At 60.9% G+C, this 26,127-nt stretch overlaps 1 protein-coding gene across 7 annotated transcripts; it reads right to left on the minus strand.

Moving 5' to 3' along the window:
* Positions 1-78: 78 nt before the first annotated feature.
* On the minus strand, positions 79-25,439 carry GRIN1 (glutamate ionotropic receptor NMDA type subunit 1). Of its 7 annotated transcripts, none has more exons than XM_075558880.1 (21): positions 25,182-25,439; positions 22,798-22,932; positions 19,944-20,120; positions 18,014-18,076; positions 17,164-17,264; positions 11,324-11,445; positions 11,059-11,233; positions 10,350-10,494; positions 10,170-10,253; positions 7,370-7,511; positions 7,141-7,268; positions 6,006-6,170; positions 5,809-5,927; positions 5,601-5,713; positions 5,362-5,510; positions 5,105-5,262; positions 4,618-4,779; positions 4,407-4,516; positions 4,181-4,326; positions 2,961-3,071; positions 79-875 (listed from the first exon to the last, which is right to left on the minus strand). In XM_075558880.1, the coding sequence occupies exons 1-21, from the start codon at positions 25,437-25,439 to the stop codon at positions 807-809; spliced, it is 2,832 nt and encodes a 943-aa protein (XP_075414995.1). In that variant the 3' UTR covers positions 79-806. The 7 variants fall into 7 exon arrangements, with proteins under 7 accessions (XP_075414995.1, XP_075414997.1, XP_075415000.1 ...); XM_075558878.1 differs by lacking the exon at positions 79-875 and adding an exon at positions 898-1,244; XM_075558882.1 differs by lacking the exon at positions 2,961-3,071.
* Positions 25,440-26,127: the final 688 nt, after the last annotated feature.

Below are 26,127 nucleotides of genomic sequence, written 5' to 3' on the forward strand. Positions count from 1 at the left end.
ACTCCCACCAGCACTAACCCCCACCCTCCCTCCACACCACGCCGGTTCAACAAGCGCACAGACGGGACTTCTGGGGCATTCCTTTAGGCGACACCACTGCACACGCCGGACCGCGGGGGCGGGGCGGGGCGCCGCGCTGGCCGGGGGCAAGGCGAGCGCTCAGACTGGAGGGGGGCTGGGGCTGTACAAGGTGGCGGGCGGGTCACGCGGCCGGAGCGTGGAGCGCCACCGGGCGCGTCGGTGAGAAGTCGCAGCGAGGTTGGGTCCTGGAAGCGCCCCCCGCCCCACCCCAACGGCTGCTGGACTGGAGTCCCGACTGAGATATGAGGGGGCAGGGCGAGCCGGCGGAAGGGTCCAGGGGGCGAGGGGCCGAGGGTGGGGTTCAGCAGGAAGAGGGGAGCCGTGTAGGAGGAGCTAGTCTGCAGAGAAACAGGCGCTGAAGGACGCGGTGGCCCAGCTCGCTGGTGATGGGGGGCGGGGGCGGCGGCCGGCGGTGGCTCTGGTGGTGATGGGCCTGGATGGGGCAGTCTCTGCTGGAGAGCAGCAGCCCCTCCCCCCACGCTTGAACCCCAGGGCCCTGCCTCTGCCGGAGCGCCCTGCAGCCCTGCCCAACCGGCTCAGCCTCTGGCCCGAGTCTCCTTGCCGGTCCGAGCTCAGTCCAGCAGGGCCTGCCCGCCAGGCGGCAGGTGGGCGGAGGCCCCGTGCGGGCAGTCTCTGAGGCAGGTGGGCGTCCCTCGGGCCTTCCCGAGCAGCAGGACCATCAGTGTCCTTGGCCGGGCTAACTGGGTAGGCGGGCGGCTCCGGGCTCACACCACTGTGCTGACCGAGGGATCTGAGAGGTTGAGCGGGCCCGTGATATCAGTGGGTTGGTACTGCTGTAAAATACAAATACACAGACAAGGCGGCCCGTTAGCTCCGGGGCTCGGGGGCAGGCGCGGGGCCAGGCCAGGGACTGGCCAGCCAGCTGACCGGCGATCGGGCGGCAGGCGCGGCCTGGGGGAGGCTGGGGGGCGCTCCTCCCCCTGACCCCGTGGTGCTCCGGGGACTCTGCGTGGGCCGGGCCGCTGTCCCGTCCGTCTGTCTGTCTGTCTGCGGGGGAGGGGGCAGAGGAGGGCGGGCAGGGCGTCTCAGCTCTCCCTATGCCGGGCACACATCTGCAGCTGGCCCTCCTCCCTCTCATTAGCGCGTCGCGGCAGCACTGTGTCTTTTTGGTTTTGCAAAGCGACGCGTCCACCCCCGGTGCTCTATAAATAAGAACCAACAGTCAATACCCGCTGGCCCGCCGGCCTCCGGGACCGAGCCAGCCCTGAGGGCCCAGCGCTGCCCAGGCCCGGACCAGCCTCAGGACAGGGGCAGAGGGTCTCAGCAGCCGGGCCGGCCCCCCAGCCCCAAGCAGCCCCCCACCCAGCCTCCCTCTGAGCAGCCTCCCAGCTCCAGAGACAGGGGGAGCCGGGCTGCTCACCCCCACCCAGCCCCCCAGCTGGCAGTGCCCCTGTGGAGTCAGCCCAGCAGGGTGCCCAGATGCAGCAGTTGCCTGCTGGCTGGTGCCTGGGACCTCAGGTGGGAGTTGTGGGGACAGGAGCCAGGAAGGGCACCAAGAGTCTGAGGTGCCTGTGGGACACCTACACAGTGTGTTTATTCCAGGCAGGGTCTGGCGCTCGGGGTCCCCTTCTGAAAGTTACCCACTGCCTGCAAGGGTTCCTGTGCTCTCCTTCCAGCCACTTGAGGCCTGGGCACCGCACCCCTTGTCTGCTGCCCACCCCTCTTGCTGGGTTGCATCTACTCCCACCTGGCTCCGCCCACTTTGGGGGGCAGGGCCTCGGCCCCCCCACCTGGGCTGACCTCATGGCCTCACCTGCTCCGGCCCCTGTTTCTCACCCTTCTTGTCCCGACCCAGTCCCAGCCGCCTCCCTGGGCTGCTGCCCAGCCAGACCTCGCAGGCCTCTCTTAGAGTGAGCCCTGACGCCCCTTGTTGAGACTCTGGTGTTTTCTGAACCCCTTTCAGGGAGCTGGGTGACTCTGCACATCCTACTTGGGGCTGGAGGCTTCTGGTGGGCATAGGGCAGTGGGAGGGAGGTCACATCCGCCAGAGGCGGATGTCCTGAGAAGCTGGCTGCCTGAGGCAAGAAGCCTTAAAAAGAGGGAGAGGCCTGCTTCTGACCAGGGGCTCAGGGTGGGGGGTGGGGGCTGAGTCAGGAGCGGAGACTGGTGTCTGCCCTAGAGGCACCATCCCCTTTCCTGGGCTACTCTCTGGGAACCTTCCTGTCCCCCTGCAGTTGCTACCACTTTTCCGGGACTCCTGCTCAGCCTGGACCAGTCCCATCTTCCCACCCTCCACCCCCCACCCCAACACAGCCCCCTGGGCCTGGGCAGGTCCCAGCTCCAGGCCCCAGCTGCCCAGTGCAGGGACCCAGGCCCGACCCCCAGCCCCCGGCCCACACAGAGACCACATGGAAAATGCAACACACATGGCTCTGCTGAGACAGGTGACACAGGTGTCGGGGCAGGGCTAGCGGCCAGACAGACGGACGGGATGGGACGTCACAACCACCCCTCCAGGGACGTTGCAGGGCGTGGTGGCCCCTGAGGGATGGGGTGTGGTGCCTCCCGGTGGGCGCAGAGCCAGGGTGCCACCCCTGAGAGGTAGTGACTGACTGACTGACTGACCGATGACCGACGACAGGACACAGCTTCAGGATGGTGTGTGGTGGTCATGGCATGGTGGTGGGGGGTGGGAGTGGGGAGGTGAGAGACCAGGGCAGAGAGACACACGGGGAGACAGGACCGAGAGAGCGCAGAGGAGGTGGGGGCAGAGAAAGAGTGGGGTGGGGGATGAGGAGAGAAAGAGACAGAGAGCTTCGCCAAGAGGGCTGGGCCGAGGGGGCAGCTCTGTAGAGAGCAACAGGGAGGGATGAAGGGGACGGAGACACGGGCGGGCGTGTGGCGGGGCGTCCCCTTACCGTGTCTCTGGAGGACCTACGTCTCTTGAAGCTGGAGGCCAGGGTGGAGGTGATAGCCCTAAATGTGGCTTTCTTTTTAGGGTCTGGTTCTGCTCTACCACTCTTTCTATCCTAAAATGAACATGTATAGTGATTAGCGGCCACTCGGGCCCTCGGGCCTGCCTTCCTCCCTGCGCCGGACGGCTGAGACGCCCACTGGCTGCCGGCTGCCTCTCCTGCCCAGACTTGCTCCTCCTGACCTTGCTGCTACTGGGGCTGGGCTGGGGTTCCTGACTGCGCTCTTCTCTGGGCGTGCACCTGGGTCCCCGGGAGGAGGGTGGTGTAGACTGCTGCCCTCTGAGGGCTGGAGGCGGCACCCCATGTCCTCTGCAGAGGGGCCAGTCACCAAGAGACAGTAGGGGGTCTAGGGGAGCAGCTGAAGGCACATGGTGAGGAGAAAGATTTGGAGGTGGAAAAGGCGGCCCCCAGGACTCTGGCCCGGGCTCTGCGGCCCTTATGCCTGAGAGAGGCAGTGGCCAGAGGCCTGTAGAACCAAGAGCAAGATTGGGCTGATGGGAGGTGGGGTGCCAGCCCGTACCCCACCCCCATGGCCTTTGCCATCACACCAGCAGTGTCCCAGGTCAGGGGCCCTGCTCAGGACCCAGCTCCGGAAGCCACCCAGAGAAAGAGAAGCAACGGGACAACCAGAAGCCAACTGTGGGAATGTTGCCTCCCCTGGCCCAGCGGTCAGGCTGCGGACCCCAGCTCCCTGCAGGCAGTAACTCCCCACAGATACAGCCAGGGCCGCTGGGCCTGCCAGCCCCTATCATCCAGAACCAAGGAGCACACGGACACAGCAGGGAAGGGGATTGGAGGATGTCAAGGGGGCCAGGGCAGCGGAGGGCAGAGGTCATCTGGGACTCCCGCTACACGAAGTGTCCCTGTCTTACCCTGCCTTCCTATGGAATGGGCGCCAGGGGGCGGCTCTGGAGATGCTGCCAGGCCTCCCTCAGCCCTACTTTGAAGTGGTGGCCACCTCCAGGCAGCCCTCCCGACATTGCTGCCCGGGAGCCCAGGAGCACTCACCGCTGCCCCTGGCCATGGCTCCCAGCTCCAGTCCTGCCCATGGGGGCTCCAGGGCTCGCGCCCGGGGCAGGGCCAATGCCAGGGCCTGCGGGGTCAGAGGAGGGCCGGGCCGGCCGGGCCGTGGGCACCAGGCCTCAGGGGGTGGCCTGCCCTACCTGCAGGTTTTTTCTCCACACGTTCACTGCAGCAAAGGCCAGCTGCATCTGCTTGCGCCGGGCATCCTTGTGCCGCTTATAGGCGATCTCGATGAATATCAGGAAGATGCCAGCCACGATGCCCCCAGCCACCAGCATGAAGACCCCTGTGATCAGAGCGCAGCCTTCAGCCCCGCTGAACCCACCAGGGCCAGAGGATGGAGGTGTGGGTAGCGGGGAGCCCCACCTGCCATGTTCTCAAAGGTGAGGGTTGCAGGAGCGTTGCTGCGTGAGTCGCACTCCTGGTACCGTACCCAGGTCTTATCCAGGTCTTCCATAAAGCCGTTCTCGTGGGACCTAGGCGAGCGAGCAAGGGAGCGTGAATGGGGCTGGTAGGTGGGTCCTGAGGGGCATCGGTGGGCGGGACATGGATGACCGCTTCGAGGTAGGGGGCTCACTTGAGGATGGACAGGGAGACGTTCTGCTTCCAGGGACTGTCCTTGCGCATGCCAATGCCGAAGCCTGACCGGAAGAACAGCTCGCCGGTGGTCACCAGGTCGCACTTCTGAGACGCCTCGAATTCCAGCACCGCTGAGTCCCAGATGAAGGCGTGCAGCTTGCTGCGGACAGGGGCCGCGTGAGGCACTGCGCGGCTGGCAGTCACTGGAGACCTGCACACCTGCGCCCCAGGTGGTCCTTCCGTGGCCCCCTCAGCATGAATACACCCTTTCCTGGGGCCAAGGCCCTTACAGAACTAGCTCGGCTTGGCCCTCGTGCCCTGCCCCTAGCATGTCCCCAGTGGACTGGATACCCCGTCTCTGTGTCCCTGCATTGTTCCCCACCCCACCCCCACGCCCGCCTTTCACATGCCCTTTAAGGCCAGGCTGTCCCACCCCTCACTTGTCCTGCGTGGGCCTGGCCACCCTGCCCTGCCTATCCCCTCACTTGTCGCGCACGGCCTGGATGGCCTCAGCCGCGCTCTCATAGTTGTGCTTCTCCATGTGCCGGTACATGGTGCTCAGCTCCACCTGCCGCCGGAAGTAGATGTCCACAGAGCTCTGCTTCACGGTGGCGTAGATGAACTTGTCCGAGGGGTTCCGCAGCTGTAGGGGCAGAGAACGCACTCATGGCTGCTCCTGGCCTGGCCCTCCCCTCCCCTCCCTGTCCCGCCGCGGCCGGCCAACTCGGGACTCCTCTCTCACCCGAGGGTCGTTGATGCCTGTGATGCGCTCCTCGGGCCGGTCCAGCACCAGGAAGGCCGCCAGGTTGGCGGTGTAGGAGGCCACAATGATCATGGCGAAACCGGCCCACACCATGCCCAGGATGCGAGCCGAGAAGCTCCGGGGGGCGCCTGTGGACAGAGGCACAGCCACAGCGCGGGCGCCCTGTCAGCAGACGCAAGGGCCGCGCGGCAGGGCTGGGGGTTCCAGCGGGTCCTCACCTTCACCGATGCCGGAGTTGAGCAGGACGCCCCAAGAGAACCACATGGCCGAGGACAGGGTCAACGCATCCTCCTCCTCCTCCTCGCTGTTCACTTTGAACCGGCCGAACGGGCTGCAGGGCGCAGAAGGCGGGAAGGGCAGCTGTGTAGCCTGCTCGCTTGTCATCTGCCTGCTCTGCCTTGGGGGTCGGGCCGGGGCGGAACTCACCTGAAGCGATCCAACAGGTACAACATCACGGCCACCACGTGCACCGAAAGCCCCACCAGGAGCCACAGCGTGCTCTGGAAGGGCTGCATAAAGGAGTCCAGCGTGCTTCGGGGGATCTCCTGTGGGGGTGGGGGAGGGAGGCATCAGCGCGGCCCGCCCACCGTCTTCCCCAGCCCTCGCCCACCAGAAGCACCCACCTTCTTGACCAGAATGGTCAGGCCCTGGTACTTGAAGGGCTTGGAGAACTCGATGTATTGGGCGCGCTCGTTGTTGATGGTCAGCGGCGCCACAATCATGTCGGCCTGCCCACTGAGCAGTTCGCCCATCATGCCGTTCCACTCTTTCTTGTTGCTGTTGTTCACCTGTGCGCCGGCGCGGTGCAGACAGACAGCGTAAGGGCAGGGTCTCCCTGAATCCCCGCTCCCCACCACAGGCCTCACCCGGCTCACAGTTACCGCCCTGCACAGCAGGCCCTGCCCACCCCAGAGCCCGACTCAGACCTCACAGGCCCTGCCCCAGCTCGCAGACACTGCCCAGCCCACGCGCTGCAGGCCACGCCCAAGCTGACACTGACCGGCACGCCCACACCAGGCCCCGCCCACTCCAGGATCTTATGGACTCTCAGGCCCGCCCCCCCCAGCTCACTGATACCATTCTGCCCACCCCACAGAAGGGCATGCCCACTCAGGCTGATAGGTCCCACTCAGATCACCGGGACTCTCAGGTCCCGCCCACTTTCCATTCTCTTTTGGCTTGCAGGCCCCGCCCACTACACGCCCCAGCCTGGCTCACGGCTACAGCCCTCTCACACACCAAGCCCCTCCCACTCTAGATTGGCATTCAAGCTCCACAACTCAGGTCCCGCCCACCACAGGCCCTGCCCCCGCTCAGGAATTTCCCCGCCCACTATGCAGTAGGCTCTGCCCCAGAACACAGACAGCACCCAACCTCACAGCAGGCCCAACCCTCTGAAGGTCTCCTCAACATTCACAGGTCCCACCCACTGCAGGCCCTACGGTGCCACGCCTCCCAGAACAGGCCCTGCCCACTCGAGATTCTCCGGGACTTACAACCCCGCCCACAACAGGCTCCACCCCAGATGACAGACAGCACCCAATCCCACTGCAGACCCCGCCCATGGCCCAACCTAGCAAGACTCATAGAGCCAGCCCCCTCATCGACACTGCCCCTCCAGGCCCCGTCTACTCAGGCTTTCAGGTTCCCAGTGCCCTGCCCCCGCTGAGGCACTGTCCCACCACCCATCAGGCCCGCCCTCACCCCTGGCGCTCTCCCCACCCCGTGCACGCGCGGCGAGTCTCGGGCTGCGCGTACCCGCTCCTGCGTGCCGAACTTGCCGTCGGCCACTAGGTGCACCTCGTAGGTGAAGTTCATGGTCCTGGCGAGCTTGATGAGCAGGTCGATGCAGAAGCCATAGCAGCACTGCGGCACTGTGTGGCGGGCTGCGGGCGGGGCCGCAAACTGCTGGGCTCCCGGCTGCCCCGCGCCCGCGCTTGCCCGCCCACCCGCCCGCCCGGCGCCCCTGCGCCCCGCCCGCACTCACGGCTGCCCGGCGACGTGTCGTTGGGCCCGGTGCAGATCACCTTCTTGACAGGGTCGCCGTTGACCGTGAACTCCTCCTTGCATGTGCCGTCGTTCATCGTGGGCTTGACGTACACGAAGGGCTCCTGGTGGATGGTCACGATCTGCGGGCAGGACACTGTCTTACCACGGGCCTCGCCTGTCCTTCGAGCGCGCCCGTGTCTCATGGCCAGCCTCTTCTGGCACCCTGCCCCATGATGGTCAGCACTGGCCTGGTCCCTCTCCAGCTTCCTTCGCCCACACCACGATGGAGTCTTCATGGGCTTTGTGGTGGAAGCACGGGCCCTTCCAGGCCAGCGGTCTCTCCTGGCTCACCACAGCTTCATCAGGAAAGCTGCCCTGATATCCCTTTCTCTCATTCCTTCAGAAGTGCCCTGTCCCAGGCAGGAGTCACAAGGCTGGCAGAGGCCTGTGGCCCTCAGGGGTCCAGCAGGGTCTTCCTTCCAGGACCCTGCCTCTCAGTCTCCTGTGGTCTCTGGTCTTCTCTTTTGTCCCTCAGTCCATTGGGCATTGGTGTTTCAGATCTGTCCTGGACCTACTTTGTTTGTCTTGGGGGGTCCCCAAGCTGGAGCTGGTGACCCCTCTGTCCCTGGGGGAGGGAAGCAGTGGCGGGCTGTGTGTGCAGTTGGGATGAGATGGACAGCGGAGAGGGATGCAGGACCAGGAAAGCAGGGAGACGGGAGCAGATGATGGGGAGGCAGGGGGCGGAGTGGTACTCGGGGAGAGTATCCTGAAGGAGTGTGGGTTGGTTCTGATCCATGGGGGAGTGGCCTCCCAGAGAGGGCCATAAACTGCTGCTGTGTAGGTTTTCAGGATCGCCTAATAATGTAACAGAGTATCTGCCATGCATCATGTCCTAGGTCTGTCTGTCAGGGGTGGAACCAGAAGGTTAGACAGGAGCCTTGAGAGCAGTGAGTTATGGGCTTGGGGAGCAGCCACCTAGAAAGGGGGAGTCGAGCACTGGACCACTTCAAGAACATCACTGGTGCCCCTGTTCTGTCCTTGTAGAAACGGTTGAGTTGGTGTGTTTCAGCCAGCCACAACATAAGAAAATAAACTATTTTGGAGAGTTCAGTTCCCCACACAAGGCACATTTCACGCATTCAAAAGTCACCTGGGCATGGCTGGCCCTACTATGAGACATGATGCCCCTCAGTGACTAAGGGCGATACAGGGGACAGCACCGGAGACACAGTGTGGGGATTGCACCTGACCTGATCCCACCACACCGAGGCAAAGCACTGGGGGAGTGCAGCGGAACAGCAAGGGAATGGAGTGGCAAGGTCCCCAGGGAATGCTGAAAGTGGACTTTGGGGCCAGGGCGTGGTGCCCCAACAGACTTTACTGGAAAACGCTCCTAAGGGCCAGCAAACAATCCCTGAACTAACTAAAAAAAAAAAAAGTCACCTGGGGTTAAACCAATATCAATCTCAGGACCCTCGCCTGGCTTCATGGCTAAGGGGCAGTCAAACACACGGTCATCCAGTCCACCCTGACTCTCAGCGACCCCCAGGACAGAGCAGAGATTGTCCGTCTTTATGGGCATAGAGCGCCACGTTCAAATTGCTGACCTTGTGAGGCGTAGCCCAACATGTAACTCTGCATTAACAAGGCTCCAAGGGCCAGAGTAGAGCTTCTCAATACAGCTTCTGAGGCTGTAGACCTTTACTGAAGCAGACTGTCTCATCATTCTCCTGCAGAGTGGCTGGTGGGTTTGAACTGCAGACCTTTAACAGCCCAAAGCCTAATCCACTATGCCACCAGGACTCCTGTATTGGACAGCCCTGCTTCAGATCTCAGCAGGATTTGATTTAAAAGTGCTTTATCCCTCCTGCGATCTCAATTTGTTAAAATTGAAATCTGTATCAAATATCAGCCACCCCTCTGCTTACACAGACATGCTGATGTCAGGTTAATTCATCAAACAGTGCCCATATCGTCCATGTCTTTTCTGTATGTAGAACTACTCAGATGTTACAGTTCAATAAAAACTCTAGAACACATGGACCGAACAACCACATTGTAGAAACCGTCCCAGGCACAGCCCAGTGGGGCCTCTGGCTGCCAGCATTCTGCCCTCAGGAAGGGCACCAGACCTGCAGTCAAGTGCTGACCTGAGGGCAAGGGTGATGCCCAAGGGCAGGCTGCCAAGGCGAGAGCCGGGGGGCGGGGTATGGGGCTGGTCCAGGTTGCAGGGATAGACCGGGAAGCACAGATGTGGAAAGAGACTTGACCTTGGAGCAGGAGGGCAAGCTGGCTGGGGCATTGTAATGAAGGCCTTTGTCTTTGAAAGTCTAAGATGCAGCCCGATGTGGCATGGGCCAACAGGAAGAGGGTCTGGGTGTGAGCAAGGGCATGGGGCCCTTCACATGAGGGCCTTCAAGAAGTTCATTAACAGTGAAATGAAAAGACCATGGAACTCCCCACAGCTCTTTGACGCCCCTGGCTTACAAGTCAGATCAGATTAAGGAAGAGGTTTTAAGGGAAGAGCCCAGTGGGGTGTTGAGAAGAAAAGAGTGGGTGCCTCGGGGGACAGAGGGGCAGCATGACAGTCAACTCGGGGGCCCTGGAGGTTTCAGAGGGGCATGGGTGAGGTGGCGTTGCAGGACTTGGGTGGTGGGCCTGCAGTAAGTCCAGAGTGACTGTATCTGTCCCTTCCCAAGGACGTCCTGCCCTCTGCTTCCCCAGGCCCACTCTCCTCCCTTGGTGGTCCTTGCGGCTCCCTTCCAGGTGCTGGGTGGGTCTGGTGTCAGGGGTCCCACCTTTAGCCTGGTCGACATCTGGTACCCCCGAGGCTTCTCTGTCTCTCCCCCTGGCCAGATGATCTTCCGGTCGTTGGGGATGACCTGAGGGTGGGGGTATGAGATGGAGGTGGCTACGCAGGGGTCTTGGCCCCAGGACCCTAAGGCCCCAGCCCCCGCCCCCTCGTGACCCCCACCTACATGGGTGCCGTTGTAGATGCCCACTTGCACCAGCTTGCGATTCTGTAGGTTCATGATGCTGTAGTTGGCGAACTTCCGGTCTCCATCCTCATTGAACTCCACACGGCCGGTCACACCATCAGCGTACTTCGAAGACATCAGCACCCTGGGGTGAAGGAGGTGGTCTGGGACACTCGTTCCTGCCACACCGGCACTGATACGTGTGCAGTCTGCACACACGCTGGGCTGAAAAGTCTCAGCAGCTCATGAGGGGCTGAGGGTCCCTGGGTACCAGAGCCTGTCTCTGGAGTATTCTGTGGTCAGGACCCTGGACAGCACACAGCCTCCTCAGTTCCTGGGGATGGGGACAGAAGTCTACGTGTTTCGTGCAAGTGTGTGCCCATGCTCCTCTGTGTGTGTTTGCCTGTGTGCCCCTCTGTGGAGGCGTGTCTGCGCGTGTGTCTCTGTGCGTGCCCGTCTGTGCTTGTGTGTCCCTCCAGCCGGACCCTGGAAGCAGCCTTCAGTGCTCCGTGTCTCCGTGCGCGCGCCCGTTTGCCTCCGTCTGCGTGGGCGCTCGCTCTGATACACCATCAGCCCCTCTGGCGTGGACCTGGGCTCCTGGGGAACTAGCTAACTCTGGGGCCTGGCTCTGTGTGGCGCGCGACCAGGTAGGATGGCGCAGGGGCTGGGCCCCGGAGCTGGACCGTGCCCGCGCACCCCGCTCGCCCACCTCTTGAAGAGTGGCCCGGCCTTCCAGATATTGGTGTTGCCCACGCAGCCCCGCGGCGGGTCCGTCACGTTCTCCTTCTCCAGCAGCTCGTGCACTGCCTGCGCCACCACGCCCACAGCGTCGCTGATGTGCGCAGACTCATTCTTCCCACTGATGAGCTGCAGGCCGATGATGCCTGAGGGCGGGTGGGGTGGACGTGCTGGATCAGGAGCCGCCCTCCTCCCACCCCGCCAATACCCCCCCCCCCCCTCGAGCTAGGACTCACCATCCGGGGCGTAGCGCAGAGCGTTTCCCGAGATCTCTCGCTCGCCGACCAGCCACACGTATCCTGAGCCTGTCATGTTCAGCATCGCGGCTGCGCGGTACACGGTGGCAGCGTCGTCCTCGCTGTGGGGCAGACGCCAGTGACTGACGGCCAGGACTCCATCCCTGCAGGCCGCGAGGCCCTCTGTTGCTTTCCCTGGGTCTGCCTATGTCTCTGGACTGGAGACTCCCCCAGTCCCCGTAGAGGTGACAGGCCCAGCGACCCCATGCCCTGTCCCTCCACCAGCCTGAGTCCTGAAACCCCCCAAAAGCTGCAGGCCCAGCCTCTCCCAGCGTCCCAGTTCTCTCTTGCTGTCCCCCTGCACTTGGACTGGAGTCTGGCATTTCGGGAAGACTTCCTGCCCAAATCCCTGACCCTGGTCCAGCCTTCCCCCATTACTCAGCACCCCCCCACCCCCTTCCCCCCACAGGGAGTGGGGAGAGGCTCCCCAGGAGCTCACTCTGTTCCTAACTCTTGATTTGCCTCATCTCAAGAACTTTCAGGACACCGCTAGGGGCATGCACTAGGTGAAGCCCTACGCCAGGTGGGGAAATTGAGGCCCAGAGAGGAGCTCAGGGCATAGAAGTGGTGGTAAGGGGCTGGGCAGCCCACCCGAGCCCTTCTCCTGCTCCACCTGTCCTGCTTCCCTTCAAATCTCCTGTCCCGAGTGACTCCCCTGGTTACGGAGACTGCTTGCTTAGGAGCTTCCCTGTCCATCCCAGCAGAAACCCACCAGAGAGGGGGCAGCTGCATCCACCTCCACCCACTGGGTCCACATGGGGGACCAGCAAGGCCTCTCTCCACCCATCCCGGGCATGCAGTGTCCCCAGCCCTGTGGGAGATGAAGCAGGGGGCTTGATCACAAGGATCCTGGGGTCTGTGTGGGACCAGAGAACCTGATGTGGACCACATTGTGTCCTGTGCTCCTGCCTTGTGAGAGACCAGGTGATCATGCTAAGAGTGGAGTCCATTGCCCAGTGGCTGGCCTGGTGAGCAAGGGGCGCTCAGGCTCTGGTAGTCGACGCGGGCTCCTCCTGCCTCCCTTTGCTCAGGGACTGAGAAAGCAGCAGTCCTCCTACTGACTATGGGAAGGCCTTCGACCCTGTGGATCACAACAAACTATGGATAACAGGAATTCCAGAACATGCAGTGTGTGCATGTGGAACCTGTACCTAGACCAAGAGGCAGTTAGTTGTTGGATAGCTTCAAATGGAGGAAGGTTGTATCCGTCCACCATACTTATCTAATCTGTGTGCTGAGCGGATAACAAGGGTGGGCGGGGACTCATGAATGACCCATGATGTGCAGTGGACAGTGGAGAGGACTTGAAGCACATGCTGATGACGGCAAAGAAGTGGCCTTTTGCATGGATGACACTTCAGCATGACGAAACCAGAGAACTCCACACCTGGGACAATTAGCAGCTCATGCTCAGCAGAGGAAAGGGTCCCATTTGACTGCCCGGAGCGCCCAGGGAGGCGGCCCTCAGGAAAGGCAGGTCTGCTGCAAGAGACCTCGTTAAAGAGCTCAAAAGAAAAGATGTCACTTTGAGGAGGACTGAGGGGGCCTCTGGCCCAAGACGTGGGTCTACCCGTCACCTCCTAGGGGCTGGGAAGGTGGCGATGAGGGAGGAGACTGCAGAGGAATGGGTGGCTCTGTGTGCCGGTGTGGCTGAGACATGCTGACTCTGGCACGGACTTCCGGAAGAATGAGCAAACCTGTCTTGGGAGAAGTAGAGTCAGGAGCATGGAGAGACTTTGTCTCATGATTTGGACATGTCCTCAGGAGGGACCCGTCCCTTGGAGAAGGACATCATGCTTGGTAAAGTAGCGAGAGGGATTGCCACAGCAGCTGCAGCAAAGGGCAGGTGGTGAGGGTGGTGCAGAGAAGCGGCTTCATTCTCTGCCGCACTCGGGGTCACTGGGCTGACAGTGCGTGACGTGCAGAGCAGGCCGTGCACAGGGGCACACCGTCGTGTTTGCTCCAATGAGATGCTCTCGGTGGATGTGAGCAGAGGGTTGGCTGCTGGACGGCACTGCTCACAAAACCCCCCTCTCACTGCCCCCCTGGGGAGGAGACGCCAAGAGGCCCAGGCGCAACAGGTCCAGCAGAAACTGGGCAGGCAGAGCGCCTCACCTTCTCCGCAAAGTTCAAGCTGTGTGCCAAAACCAGCTTGATGGCGTCACGCACACGCTGCCCCCCGCCCCAGGGATCAGCCTGGCTGAGTGAAGGGCTGAGGACCAAAATGCTATCAGTCATGCGTCCACGTCATTTGTTATGCAAACAATGGACCCCAGCAACTTCTGTGGAAGAGAAACGAAGAGCATGGGCAGCAACCCCCTGCATTCTGTAGAACATTGGTTTCGGAGACTGGGTGCTGCCCTGAGCATCCCAGCAGAAACCCGCCAGAGAGGGGGCACCTGCACCCACCTCCACCCACACATCTTTCTGGTATTCTGTTTTCAGTCTGGATCCATCTGACATCAGCAATGATAGCCCTTGTTCCACGTCCTTTTCTGAACCTGGCCTGAACCTCTGGCAGCTCCTTGTCAATGTACTGCTGCAACCATTGTTGAATGGCATTGGCCTGAGGTAGTTAGGTTTATTGTGCCAAATAGACTTCCACAGGAACATGTGGGTGGAGTTTAATCAGTTCCCAGCTTGACTTGAGGGCCATGAGATAAATGGCTTTCCAAGGCCCATCCCCTTCCCTCTTTCTCCCTGATCAGACCGGCACTCTGATGCTGGAGCTAGTCCTTTGCCTCCCTGTGGATCGTGTCACCTTGCATGTGTGTATCGCTAGGACTTGGGGGTCCATGGAGACCTGCTTCACCAAGCTTCCTGAGGATCTGATGGGACCTCTTCACTATGCTCCCTGTGTTTCTGCTACACCCCAACTTCTAATCTTCTTGGGGTTGCTGCCCACCCTGCCTGTCTTGCCTGAGGGCAGACTCCAAAGTCTGCTTCCTTGACCTTGGACCAGCAGCCCATGTGAGTTGAAGGACCTTCGGTATGTTAACTGTTCCACGGAAGTGAGTTAAACTGAGCCCTTTGTGCTGCTGTGTGGACTATTTAGCTGTTGTATTCCTTCTCACTGTATATACAATCATAAGTGTCCTGGTTTTCTTTCTCTAGAGTAGTGGTTCTCAACCTCTGGGTCATGACCCCTTTGGGGGTCGAACAATCTTTTCACAGGGGTCACCCGATTCATAACAGTAGCAAAATTACAGTGATGCAGTAGCAATGAAAATAATTTTATGGTTAGGAGTCACCACAATATGAGGAACTGCATCAAAGGGTCACGGCGTGAGGGAGGATCCTGCCTAACACATATGTGTAGGTCATAAACTATGAATCACCTTGAGAAGAATGAGAATTCCAAAATACTTCATTGTGCTCATGTGCAATTTGTATATGTGAACAAAACAAGGGAATAAATCAGGTTTAAAGTCAGGGAAGATGTGCATTAGGGTTGTAGCCTCTCACATTTATTCAATCTGTGTGTTGACCACATCGTCAGAGAAGCTGGCTTATATGAAGAGTGTGGCATCAGGATTGGAGGAAGGCTTATCATCAACATGTGACATGCAAATGACACAGCCTGGCTTGCTGACAGTGAGGAGGACTTGAAACACGTGCCGATGAAGATCAAGGCCGGCAGCCTTCAGTATAGATTCCAACTCAATGTCAAGAAGACCCCAAACCTCACAACTGGACAAATAGGTAACATCATGCTAAATGGGGAAAAGGTTGAAGCTAAGGATTTTTTTCTTGCCTGGATCCATAATCAATGCTCATGGAAGCAGCAGTCCAGAGATCAAAAGAAGCGGTGCATTAGGCAAATCTTCTGCACAAGACTTCTTTAGTGCAAAGATAATACTTTGAGGACTGAGGCACCCCTGACACAAACCATCGTCTGTTCCATTGCCTCATGGGTGTGTGAACGTTGAACATTAAATCAGGAAGAAGAAAGAAGAATTGATGTGATTGAATCGCAGTGCTCCTGAGGACCACGGGAAGTATCATGGACGGCCAAAGGACACACAAGCCTGCCTGGGAAGATGCACGGCCCCTAGAAGGTGCCCCTTAGAGGCAAGGAAGGCGAGAGCTCACTTCACACACTTTGGGTGTATTGGCCAGAGAGACCAGGCTCTGGAAAAGGACATCATGCTCAGACAGGTGGGGGGTGGGTGGCAAAAAGGAGGAAGGCCTTCAATGAGATGGACTGACACAGAGGCAGCAAAAATGGGCTCAAACACGGGCACAATCATGAAGATGGCTTCCTTTTGTGGTGACTAGGGTCCATGTGGGTCAGAGCCAACTTGATGACACTTAACAAGAATACAACGGCATGACTGCCCGTGGTTGGAGGGGAGTTGGTTGCCTGACTGGGGCAATGGGTGCTGTGGCCAGGCCACCATTCAGATTGCATATAGACATATGGGGGAGGGGGTTAACAGCTTGACAGGACCCTGTTCCTGTGCCTTGGGGTACTGGATTCTTTGAGCTGCCCTGCTCTGAATAAAGCAGGTCTTCTTCCTGCCAGCTGGCTGTTTGGGTATATGCTTTCTGCCCCACCTCCCAGCTTTCCAGTCTAGTCACCCAGGTTCTCTAAAGTGCTGTTGCCTGAACCAGGTGTAAGAGTGAATGGGTCATTAATTCAGTTTGGACGGCTGTGCCTGGGCGGGGCTTGAGGAGCCGCTGCCCTTGTCTAGATGGTTGTAACCCTTTTCTCCAGGATCTTTGGGCGGCCCTTCTGGCAATGTCCATCAGTGGACATGTGGTAAGGTGGGAAATGGCCAAAGCCCCTGAGTTCCGGATCCCCTGATGAGAAATGGTACAGTGTGGGGCTGTCTGGTCTTGGCTGTGTGGGGCACAGGGAAGGAGAGGCTGCAAAGTGGGGCTGCTCCTGGTACCCGTGAGAGCCCTAGGGTGGTGTGCTTGCCCTGAGTCAGAGAATCCTACCTTCCAATGCTGGGAGCCCAGGTTGGTCCATCCTGCCTGCTGCCCTGGGGGCATGTTGCTCTAACGGACAGAGTTTCTCCTTCCTGGCCCTCATTGGCACAGTGTTCCCCGTCACCTTCCCGGCGGGGGAGGGGAGACAGGTTTCTGAAAGGGTCTCTTTCTTTCACTCTTCTTCCCTGGCCCTTGAGCCATGGTGGGCTAGTCTGAAACCACCAGCCACCCTTCAGAGAAAGATGACGTCTTCTACTCCCATGAAGAGCGCTGGTCTCGGAAATCCACGGGGACAGTTGTACGCTATCCTGTAGGGTCACCGTGAGGGACTGCGACTCGATGGCAGTGAGTTGGGTGTTTTGGTTATTCCCTGATGCATGTAACCATGGACAAACAGGGAGGCTTTCACTATGGTCTGGGGCCCAGTCCAGTCCAGCGCCGCCTAGTTTCCATGGAGTTTGAGGCCCCTCACCCTCCTGACCGACCGACTCCCCTGGCTTTCCCACCTTTCTGTCTTGGGGGCTTGGACCTTCCCACCTGAGCTCTTGGGCTCATCACCTCCCTCACCTTTAGGCCCTCCTGGTCCCGGTTACCAGCCCCCTGCTGGCTGCACCTGTCTGAGTGTGGCTCTCTCCTAAGATCAGGTGTTTGTGCTTGGTCCCTGCAAGTGACTGTCAGGGAAGGGCAGGCAGACTCGATCAGCAAGTCCACATTCATGAGTGCTGTGGGGGGGGCTCTCCCTGGCAAAGGGCCTTAAGGAGTTGTCCCTCTTTGCTCTGCCCAGCAGTGTCCTGGGCACTGGCCCAGGTCTGGTCCTGAGTGGCCTGGGGGTCGCCCCGCCTCACCTGGCCGAGAGGATAATGACTCGAGCCTCCAGCTCCCGGGCCTCCATCAGCAGAGCCGTCACATTCTTAGTTCCTGGGTCGAACTGCAGCACCTTCTCAGCCTGCGGTGTGAGCAGGGGCATTAGCGGGTGGCTGGGGTGGGGACATAGCGCCTCAGGGGCGAGAGTCCAGCTGCAGTTGCTAGGAACCCCCCTGCAGCTGAGCGAGGGCCCTGTGGCCAGCACCTGGCTCCTGCGCTCCTGTCCACCTGCCTGCCTGCTTTGCTCCTTCCTGGCCTGGCCTGGTCTGCCTCTGGCCCTGCGCTCCAGCCTGCTGGCGCTGTGGCACGCCCTCCGCAGCTCTGCCTGCCAGCCTCTGCTTGCTCTTCTCGCGCACGCTCCGTCTGACGTCTGCACTGAGCATGCAAGCTGGAGTGGCCCGAGACTCAGGAAGGCGTGCAGCGGACAGGAAACAGTTTTGGAATGCAATCGGGAGCTGAGACTGGGCCACTGCTCCAACACCAGGGAGCCTCTCCTTCGCAGGCTCCTGCGGGAGTGGCCTGAGCCCCGGTGGATGCCGGGGGTCGGCCCCCGCCCGGGTTCCACAGAGGAAACCCTGGTGGCCCCGGAGGTTCGCATGCACTGCCCTGAGGGAGAGCGGCACTTCCAGCGGCCCTGCCTTCAAAGTCAAGGCGGGTGGGTCGAGGGCACCCACACCGCGCTCGTGGGCCGGCCCTCCCTGCCTCTCTCTCTGCCTGCCTGCCTGCTGCCTGCCTTACTCTCGTCCTTGCTGCTCGCGCCGGCGGCTGGCGCGGCGCCGCAGGCCAGGGCGCCCTAGTCGGTGGGTGGCGTGCACGTCCATGCATATATACCTTGGGTCCGCGCTTGGTGTCATAGGACAGTTGGTCGAGGTTTTCATAGTTCCTTTTTTTACTCTGATGAATAATGTGCACAGAGAAAATATGCAGACACAGAAGATTATAAACGGTTGGAAATGACGGCGCTAAAGCAATCACACCACCTCCTGGCACGTCTGCAGACAGGCGCGTCCCTGGAGCTCGCAAACACCGGGGTGGGGCGGCCGGACCGGCGGGATGGGGTGGGGCGCGGGGGCTGGCGGCCACGGAGAAAGGGCGACCCTGTCCCCACCCACACCGATCACATGCCCCTTCGAGGACCCACCTGCCACCCCCACCCCTACCGTGCTCCAGCTGCACCCCTAGGTCGGTTCTAGTGCGAGATGAGCAGTCCCACCTCCACGTCCTGCCCCTCCCCTCAGGCCCCCACCCCCTCCGTCTCCCTCCACCCTGCTTCTCTAGAGGGCTTGTTCTCAGGTGCGCACGCGGCGCTCTACAGGTGTGCAGCGTGGGCAGGACAAGGAGTGGGGCTCTGGGTTTGTGCACCATGCGTGGCTGCTGGGCTGGGCATGCACATGGCAGCTGCACACGTGCACACCTGCTTGCAAATGTGTGTGAGCTGTTGTACACGGGGAGGGTGGGTGTGCACAGGGGCGTTGTGCACATGTCTGAGTGGGCTGCATGGAGTGATAGGGGTGTCTGTAACATGTAAGGGAAGGTTCCATCTGACTGCGTGGAGTGCCAGGGTTCTGGGGAGCATGGCAAAACGGCCTGCCGTGCAGCACGTGTGCGTGAGTGTGGCCGCGTGTGTGAGGGGTGCTGCAGTAGTGAGCTCACTAGGGCCACTACCAGTGGTGATGAGAGCTTGGGAGCGGGCACACGAGGAAGATCACGTTCTCCGGGGATCCTGGGGGTGGGGTGGTGGTGGATGGGGCACCAGCATCCTTTCCTGAGACCCCAGGGGTGCTGTTTGGGGGGGCCCATCCTGCCACCCTTCCCCCCTTCCCAGATTCAGCCCATGCTCCTGATAGGGCTCCTCAATACCGCTGGGTCTACCCTATGACCTCCATACTCACCCTGCCCGCCCTGCCCGCTACACCCTTTGGGAGTCTGTGACGCCTTGGGGTTCAGGAGGAGGGACCTATTCAAGGAAGCCAGCCCTGCTTCCCAGACAGAGCATGCTCCCGCCCGGCCCGCGCCCCCTCCCCAATGGACTCCCCTTTTTGGCTGCCCCAGGGAGCCTTAGCAGGTGCAGAGCACCCTGCTCTGGACTTGGTGAAACATGTCCCTGGGCGAGCGCCAGCTCCTCCTCAGGCCCGTGGCCAGGCGGTCAGGGAAGGGGATGAGGGGGTCGCCTAGACCCCCTATAAGTCCCCATACAGCTGTCTGTGGGGCCAGACGAAGATGGGGTGGCGGTCAGTGTGTCCTAGAACCAGCCCTCTAATTGGGGTAGGAGGGGAAATCCAGGTGAAGTAGGGAACAGAGAGGAGAGGGGTTGGGGGAGTCTCCAAGTGTGGGGGGCCCCTGAGAGGTGTGCAGATGGGCGTGTTGAGGTCGTGGCGAGGGCGACGGGCAGTTGGGAGGTGCAGGGCGGCGGACAGGCAAGGCAAGGCTGTGTGGGTCACAGCCCTGGCCGGGCTCTGGGGGTGGGGGCGTGGCGGAGTGGGCGGGGCCTCTGCGGGCCGGTGGGCGGGACGGGGTGTTTGCGGAGCTCCAGGTGGGCCTGCCCTAGCCCGGCAGGGACAGACACCGAGGAGATTTCGACGAATGGCAAAGCGAGTGAAATGAGCCGCGGACAGGCCGGGGCGGGCGCTCGCCGGACGTGGTGGCGCTGACCATGCACGATGGAAAGAGAAGGTGTCACACACGGAGCCACAGACACAGCGGCGGCAGCTGGCTCCGCTCCGCTCCTCTCCGTTGCTCGCGCCCCGCACCGCGTGCTCACCTTGGATTCGCGCTCCTCCAGCAGTGTCTCCAGACGCTTCTGCGCCGCCCGACCCTCGTGGTCGTCGCTGACCAGCAGGATGATGTGGTTCCAATTGTAGACGCGCATCATCTCGAACCAGACGCTGGACTGGTGGGAGTAGGGCGGCACCGTGCGCAGGAAACTCAGGTGGATGCTCTGAGGGGCGGCAGGGGCGCGGGCTGAGGCGGCTGGCGGCGCTTGCAGCCCGGGACCGGTCCCCACTGCCTGCCACCTGCTGGACCAGATAGGACTGCTTCCTGGATGGGACTTAGACCCACCCCCAGCTTTCTACGAGGGACTAGATAGGATCACTTCCCTGACATGGGATGTCCCTGTCCCCGCACAGCATCTAACCAGAGAGACAGAGGGGGCTGGGTAGCCCCTACAGGGCCTCAGGCATCTATATCTCCTGGGAGGGGCTCTCCCTGGCCTGGTTGCCCACTGCTGGACAGTTTGAACTCTGGGCAAGTTCTTCCCAACAGGCAGCTTCTCACAGATGGGGGGGGGGGAAGGTAGGGGGGGGACCCGGCGGCATTATAGGGCCCTTCCCAAATGCAGTATCTGTCTCCCCCTGTCAACCTTCCCTCGTGGGACTAAATAATGATTTCAGTGATTGGTTGGAGTCCAGAGCCTGCCTGCCTGCCCTCGGCCTCCTTGTGTGCACTTGGGCTTGTCACTGGCTGTCCAGGAGAGGCCTGTTGCTGAGCACAGCATCCTGGTGTGGGTGGGCTGGCTAGCAGGGGAGCAGGCACCATCCTCATGGACCTAGTCCTTCGGGGTCTGTCCAGGTGACCACTAGCTCCTGTATTGTTCCCGTGGACCCATACGGACCTTGTGGTCCTTCTTCTCCCTGCCCCTTCTGAGACTGCGGCAGCTGCCTCCCTCTGTTCTTGGAGAATGGAATGCAAGGCTGTTCAAGGAGGGTCATGAGCGGGCCTCAGACCCAGCCTGGCTTGGCCATCAGGTGTGGCTGCACATTGGTCCTAAGAGTGGGGTTGTGCTGGGGACCTTTCCTGGCCTGTGAGTTGTCCTCTCCTCCAGCTGCTAGCTTCTCCTGTTACCTGTGAGGCTAATGGTCAGAGGACTAGGGGCCAGGGTGGACAGGATGAGGGAGAGCATGGGACAGTGGGCCTGGAAGTGCCATCGAGGGCTTCCGCTGTAGGCCAGGGTTTTCCGGAAGCTCAACACATGCCTGCTTTGGCTTCCCCCTGTCCTCTTCCCCATGACTCCGGAAGCCTGGCCTGGCTGTCCCCTCTTCCCCTCTACACCAGGTCTGACCAGGCTCTGGTCAGGTTGGGTTCCAAGATGGTGGTGAGCCCAGCAAGCCCCAGATTCAGAGTCAAGCCCAACACCCCTCCGCTCCCAGGACACTCAGGACCGCAAGGAGTTCACGGTCTGCTGCGGGGCAGCCTGTGGGAGCCTGTACATCCAGGAGCCCCCTCACAGCAATATCTGGAAAGGACCAGTTGGGTCCCCCAGACTTGGGTGGAGCAAGCCCCTCCCTGTCACTGTCCCTCTGCTGCCTGCCCAGCTGGAGCCACAGCAGTGGGGGGCTGAGCTCTCGTGCCCTGAGACACAGCACCCACACCAGCTTTCCCTGCCCCATGGCCTCCTCTGCTCAAAGGTGGGCAGAGGCAGACACACTTCCCACCTTCTGGGGGGTTGGAGGAAGCCAGTGTCTTAGCTCTTCCCCCACTGCCTGTGTGGCCCTGCTCCCACCAGTGTGTCCCACCCCCTCCTGTGTCCCCACCTCTTCCTGTCTGTGTCCCTCATCCCCTTTCTGTTTAAGGTCCCACCCCTTCCTGTCTGTGTCTCCACCTCCTCCTGTGTCTCCACCCCTCCTATCTGTGCCCCACCCCCTCTGTGAGCATATGTGTGTGTGAGAAAGTGTGAGTTGAGCTTGTGAGTAAAAGTGCAGAGATGTGACTCTGTGTGGCTATGTGTATGGGCACATGTGAGTTCATCTGTGAGTGTGTAGGACTGTGTGTGAGTGTGAATTCCTGCTAGTGTGCATATATTAGTGTAAAGGAACATGGGTGTGTGAGTGTGGGTGGTGTGTGATGATTTGTGAGATACTGAAGCATGGGTGTACGTGTGCATGCAACCATGTGTATGTGTGAGTGCATACAGTCAGGTGCACATGCAAGTGTATGTATGAGAGGGCATGCATGTATCTGTGAAACTGTGTGAGTGTGTACTTGGGAGTGAGTGTGTGAGGGTGTATGTGTGAGTATATGAGTGTGAGTGCCCATGGACATGTGCACAGGCGTGTGTGTGTGTGTGTGTGAGAGAGAGAGAGAGAGAGAGAGAGAGAGAGAGAGAGAGAGAGAGAGAGAGATACTGGGTATGTGAGTGCTATGGGCATATGCACAGGCAGGTACATGGATGTGAGTGAGCAGGCCTGTGCATGACAGTGTACCCAAGTATGAGTGTGTGCACATGTGTGTGAGTGTGCTGTGAGGATGTGTTGGTGTGTGACTGACATGGTGTGGCAGTGAGTATGCGTGTGTGAGTTTGAGTGGTATGAGTGTGAGTTTGGAGGTATGTCTAAACATGAGTATGCATAGGGGGGGTTGGGCATGTCTAAACATGAGTAAACATAGGGAGGTTTACATGTCTAAACATGAGTATGCATAGGGGGGTTTGCATGAACCTGTGCGGGTGGATGAGTGTGTGTTTCTGTTAGTGAAACTGTGAGTGTGGAAGCATGTGCATGCTCACACGCATGTGCCCCTCCCATACCTCCTGCTTCCTGGCCTGAGCCGTGGGGTCCACCTGCCCTTCAGTTGCACAGGAGCAGTGACCATGGGCCCCAGGGCTGGGGCAGGCTTACCTTGTCTGAGTAGATGGACATACGGGTGGTCAGCCCCAGCACGGGGATACGGTAGAAGCCAGCGGTGTAGGAGACGGGGGTGGGGGTGAAGTGGTCGTTGGGGGTAGGTGGGTGGCTAACTAAGATGGCGTAGACCTGTGAACACAGAGGCAGGGTCAGCATGGGTGGGTGGGCACTATGTAGAATGGCCCCAACCTGGAGGCAGCACAGGTGGAGCTCTGCAGGTGGGGAGGGGTCCAGGTGGCGTCAGAAGTGCTCACATAGCCTCAGTCACCCGCTGGTCCTGCCCCAGGAGCAAAGTGGGGCCAGTGATGTCAACCCAGGGGCCTGGAGGGGCTACCAGAGGAGATATGGAGACCTTTGCTGGGGGAGAGTACAGACCTCTCCCTGCCCTGAGCGGATGAGCTCAGGGCTGTGCAGATAATGGTGTCCAGCCTGCCCACTGTCCCCCTGGCCAGAGGCCTGCTTCTCACAGGGCAGGGGGCCTTTAGGAAGGAAGTCCTCGGCCCTGAGTTCACCTACATCTGGAGAAATTCTGACCTTGTCCATAAGACAGGGGAAGCCGACCTTCCAGGCTCCCCACCAATGCCCCCTCCAGCAGGACTGAAATTAGTGGGCAAGCAGCTAGGTGAGGGGGGTCTCCTTGCTCTACCCCAAAGCAGAGGCAGAATGACTGGGCATTGTTCACTAGGGACAGCATCAGGAAGACCCGTGCATGCACCCCTTCTCCTCTGTCTCTCATCCTGAACCCCCAGTGTGACTGCACCTGAACCCACTGTCTCTTTAAAACCTGCACTCTGCTAGTACTCCTGAACCCCAACTCTGTCCCTCTGAGCCCCCAATCTGCTGCGCCTGCGTCTAGAGCAGGGTTTGACGGGCACCTGACCCCAAGGCGGGGTCAGTAAATGACAGCTCTTTCTGCTACCCATGCTCTCTTTGAGGGTACCAAAGGAGTATCTCAGTCCCCTGGCCCCACCCCTCCCTGATCCATATGGACCATGGAACTGAAGCCCAGGCCACGTGGCTCTGTGCCATCCCATGAGGTCCTGGGCTGTGCTGCAGGGTGTCTTGTAGGGTCGGTGAGGGCCCTGAAGAAGCTCTGAGCAACTGCTGCAGATGACAGGTGGACTGCTGCCCTCCTCCCTCCTGGATTCTCACCCCAGTCTTCACTCAGAGGGGCTGGGCCAAAGACTGAGGGGTCAGTGTTAGCATGAGTATGTGTGCATGTGCACGTGTGTGTTCATGTGTGCTATGGCTCGGTGGGGAGAGTGCATTAAGCCCAGCGTATATATAGATGTCTGTGCCTGCGTACACGATTGGCTCTGGTGTGCAGCAAGAGTGTTTAGGGCCTGGGACCAGTGTGGGGGTAGGTGCGTGAACCCAAGCCCGAGCGATCTGTTGAGAAAGAACCACTGTGTGCATCTGACATCTGGGTGTCCTGGAGTGTAACGGACCCCTGATTTCAAGATGGATGAACCGAGAACGGCATCGCATCAGCAGCGCGACCTCCAGACTGGCAGTCTTGGAATGTCATTCACTAGCTCCTGGGGTGTCAGCAAGGCCCCTTCTGCCCACCCCCACATCTCTGTGCCTGATGAACCGGTGCCCTAGGCGTGTAGCAGCCATGGCAGGGCCCTGTGCGCGGCACAGGCGGGGTGTCCCTGTGTGCCTGGCGGGGATGGGAGCGCGCATGGCCCCGGTGCCTCAGTGCGCGCGTGGGAGCAGCCCTTGCCGCCTCGGCGCTCTTACATAAAAGCTGCAATGCAGCTCATGCTGGCCTCATTGGAATGCAGCAGGCAGCGGCCCAGGGGCGGACAGCTCCACAGGCAGCCGCTGCCAATCCTGTCCTCCCCCGCGACGCTCCACAGGGCGCCCTGCCACCGCAGCCCGCTCCCTCGCATGCGCATGGCGCGTTATCCCACCCTGCTAAATGGGTACACACATCCCTTAAACGCCTGGGTCATTCCCATCTTTTGCGGACCTCAGAGCCACCCTGGGGCAAGAGAAGGGGGAGAGTCTGAAAACAGCAAAGATGAGCCCAGCTCTGCCCCCTGGAAACCTGCGGGTCTAGCGCTGACTGGGCTGGCGGCTGTGCCCGCTTGCGGAGCCTCCCCCGGGTTCCCCTCTCTCGGACACATTATGACACCACTGCCAAACGCCAGTCACAAGAGGGCCGTCAGAGCCCAGGGAGCCCTGCTGAGGGCCAGCCAGGGGGGTCTGGCATGGCTGGGGTCTGGCTGGCTGCCAGGGAGGCCAGGCAGAGCCAGGTGAGGAGAGAGCTCCGAAGAGAGGGAGGGGGCGGGGAGGACCGGATGACCCTGGGACACACAAGGAGAGGGGTGGGCGGCAGGTGTCCCCGAGACAGGGGGCGGGTGGGCGGGCACCTGGCTAGAGATGAGGTCTTCACACACGGACAGGGCCATCTGGATGGCGTTGGGCTTGTGGGTGACGGAGGTGGCGTTGAGCTGGATCTTCCAGGAGCCATGCCTCTTGTTGGCCTGGTTCACGGCCTCGCGGAACATCTGCTCGTGCTTCCGCGTGCTCAGCACGGCGCCGATGTTGACGATCTTGGGGTCGCAGGTGGCGCGGGCGAAGGAACAGGAGAAAAGCAGGGCGAGGGTCAGCAGGCTCATCTTGCTCATGGGCTCCGGCCGCGGCGGGCCTGGCTCTGCGCGGCGCGAACGCTGGGCCCTCGGTGCATGCCCAACGGGGCGGTCCGGCGCTCGGCGGAGTCTGGGTCTGCGGGGGGCCGGCCGCGGGGTCTAGGCTCAGGAGCCGCGCAGATGCTGGGTTCCACGCGGCGGGCGCTGTCCGCGGTGCTGAAGCGGTGCTGGCGCGGCTCCCCGAGCGCCCAGTGGCTCTGCGGGCTGCGGTGGTTCCGGTCGCACGGCGACTACAGCAGCTGCGAAGCCGAGAGCGGGGCCCGGCGTCTCCTACCCCTCCCGCCGCCCCCGCTCCCCAACACAGAGCCGAAGGGGGGCGCCTCCCGCGCCGGAGAGCGCGCCTGCGTTTGCAGAGTCTTTGCCAGAGCGCGCGTGAGCAGGGGGAGCGCGTGTGCGCGTGAGCGCGTGTGTGCAGGGGGGTGGTGCGGGTAGCAGGAACGCTGGATTTTGCTGCCTCGGCCCTTCAGAAAGCTGGGTGTGAGAGGTTAGGGGGTCCGCCGCCAGGGCAGCAGCCCGACCCCCTCAGGTCTCTCACCGCAAGCACATTTGTCCTCCGAGCTGTGCGCCCGCGCCCGCGCCCACGCCCGCTGCGTCCTCACCCACACTCACTGTTGTTCTGGGGCTGACTGGTTGGAGACCCCCGGATTGTGGAGGTTTCTTTCTCCCC

Source organism: Tenrec ecaudatus, chromosome 10 (genome assembly GCF_050624435.1).
Source record: "Tenrec ecaudatus isolate mTenEca1 chromosome 10, mTenEca1.hap1, whole genome shotgun sequence".
In the NCBI taxonomy this organism is placed as follows: Eukaryota; Metazoa; Chordata; class Mammalia; order Afrosoricida; family Tenrecidae; genus Tenrec; species Tenrec ecaudatus.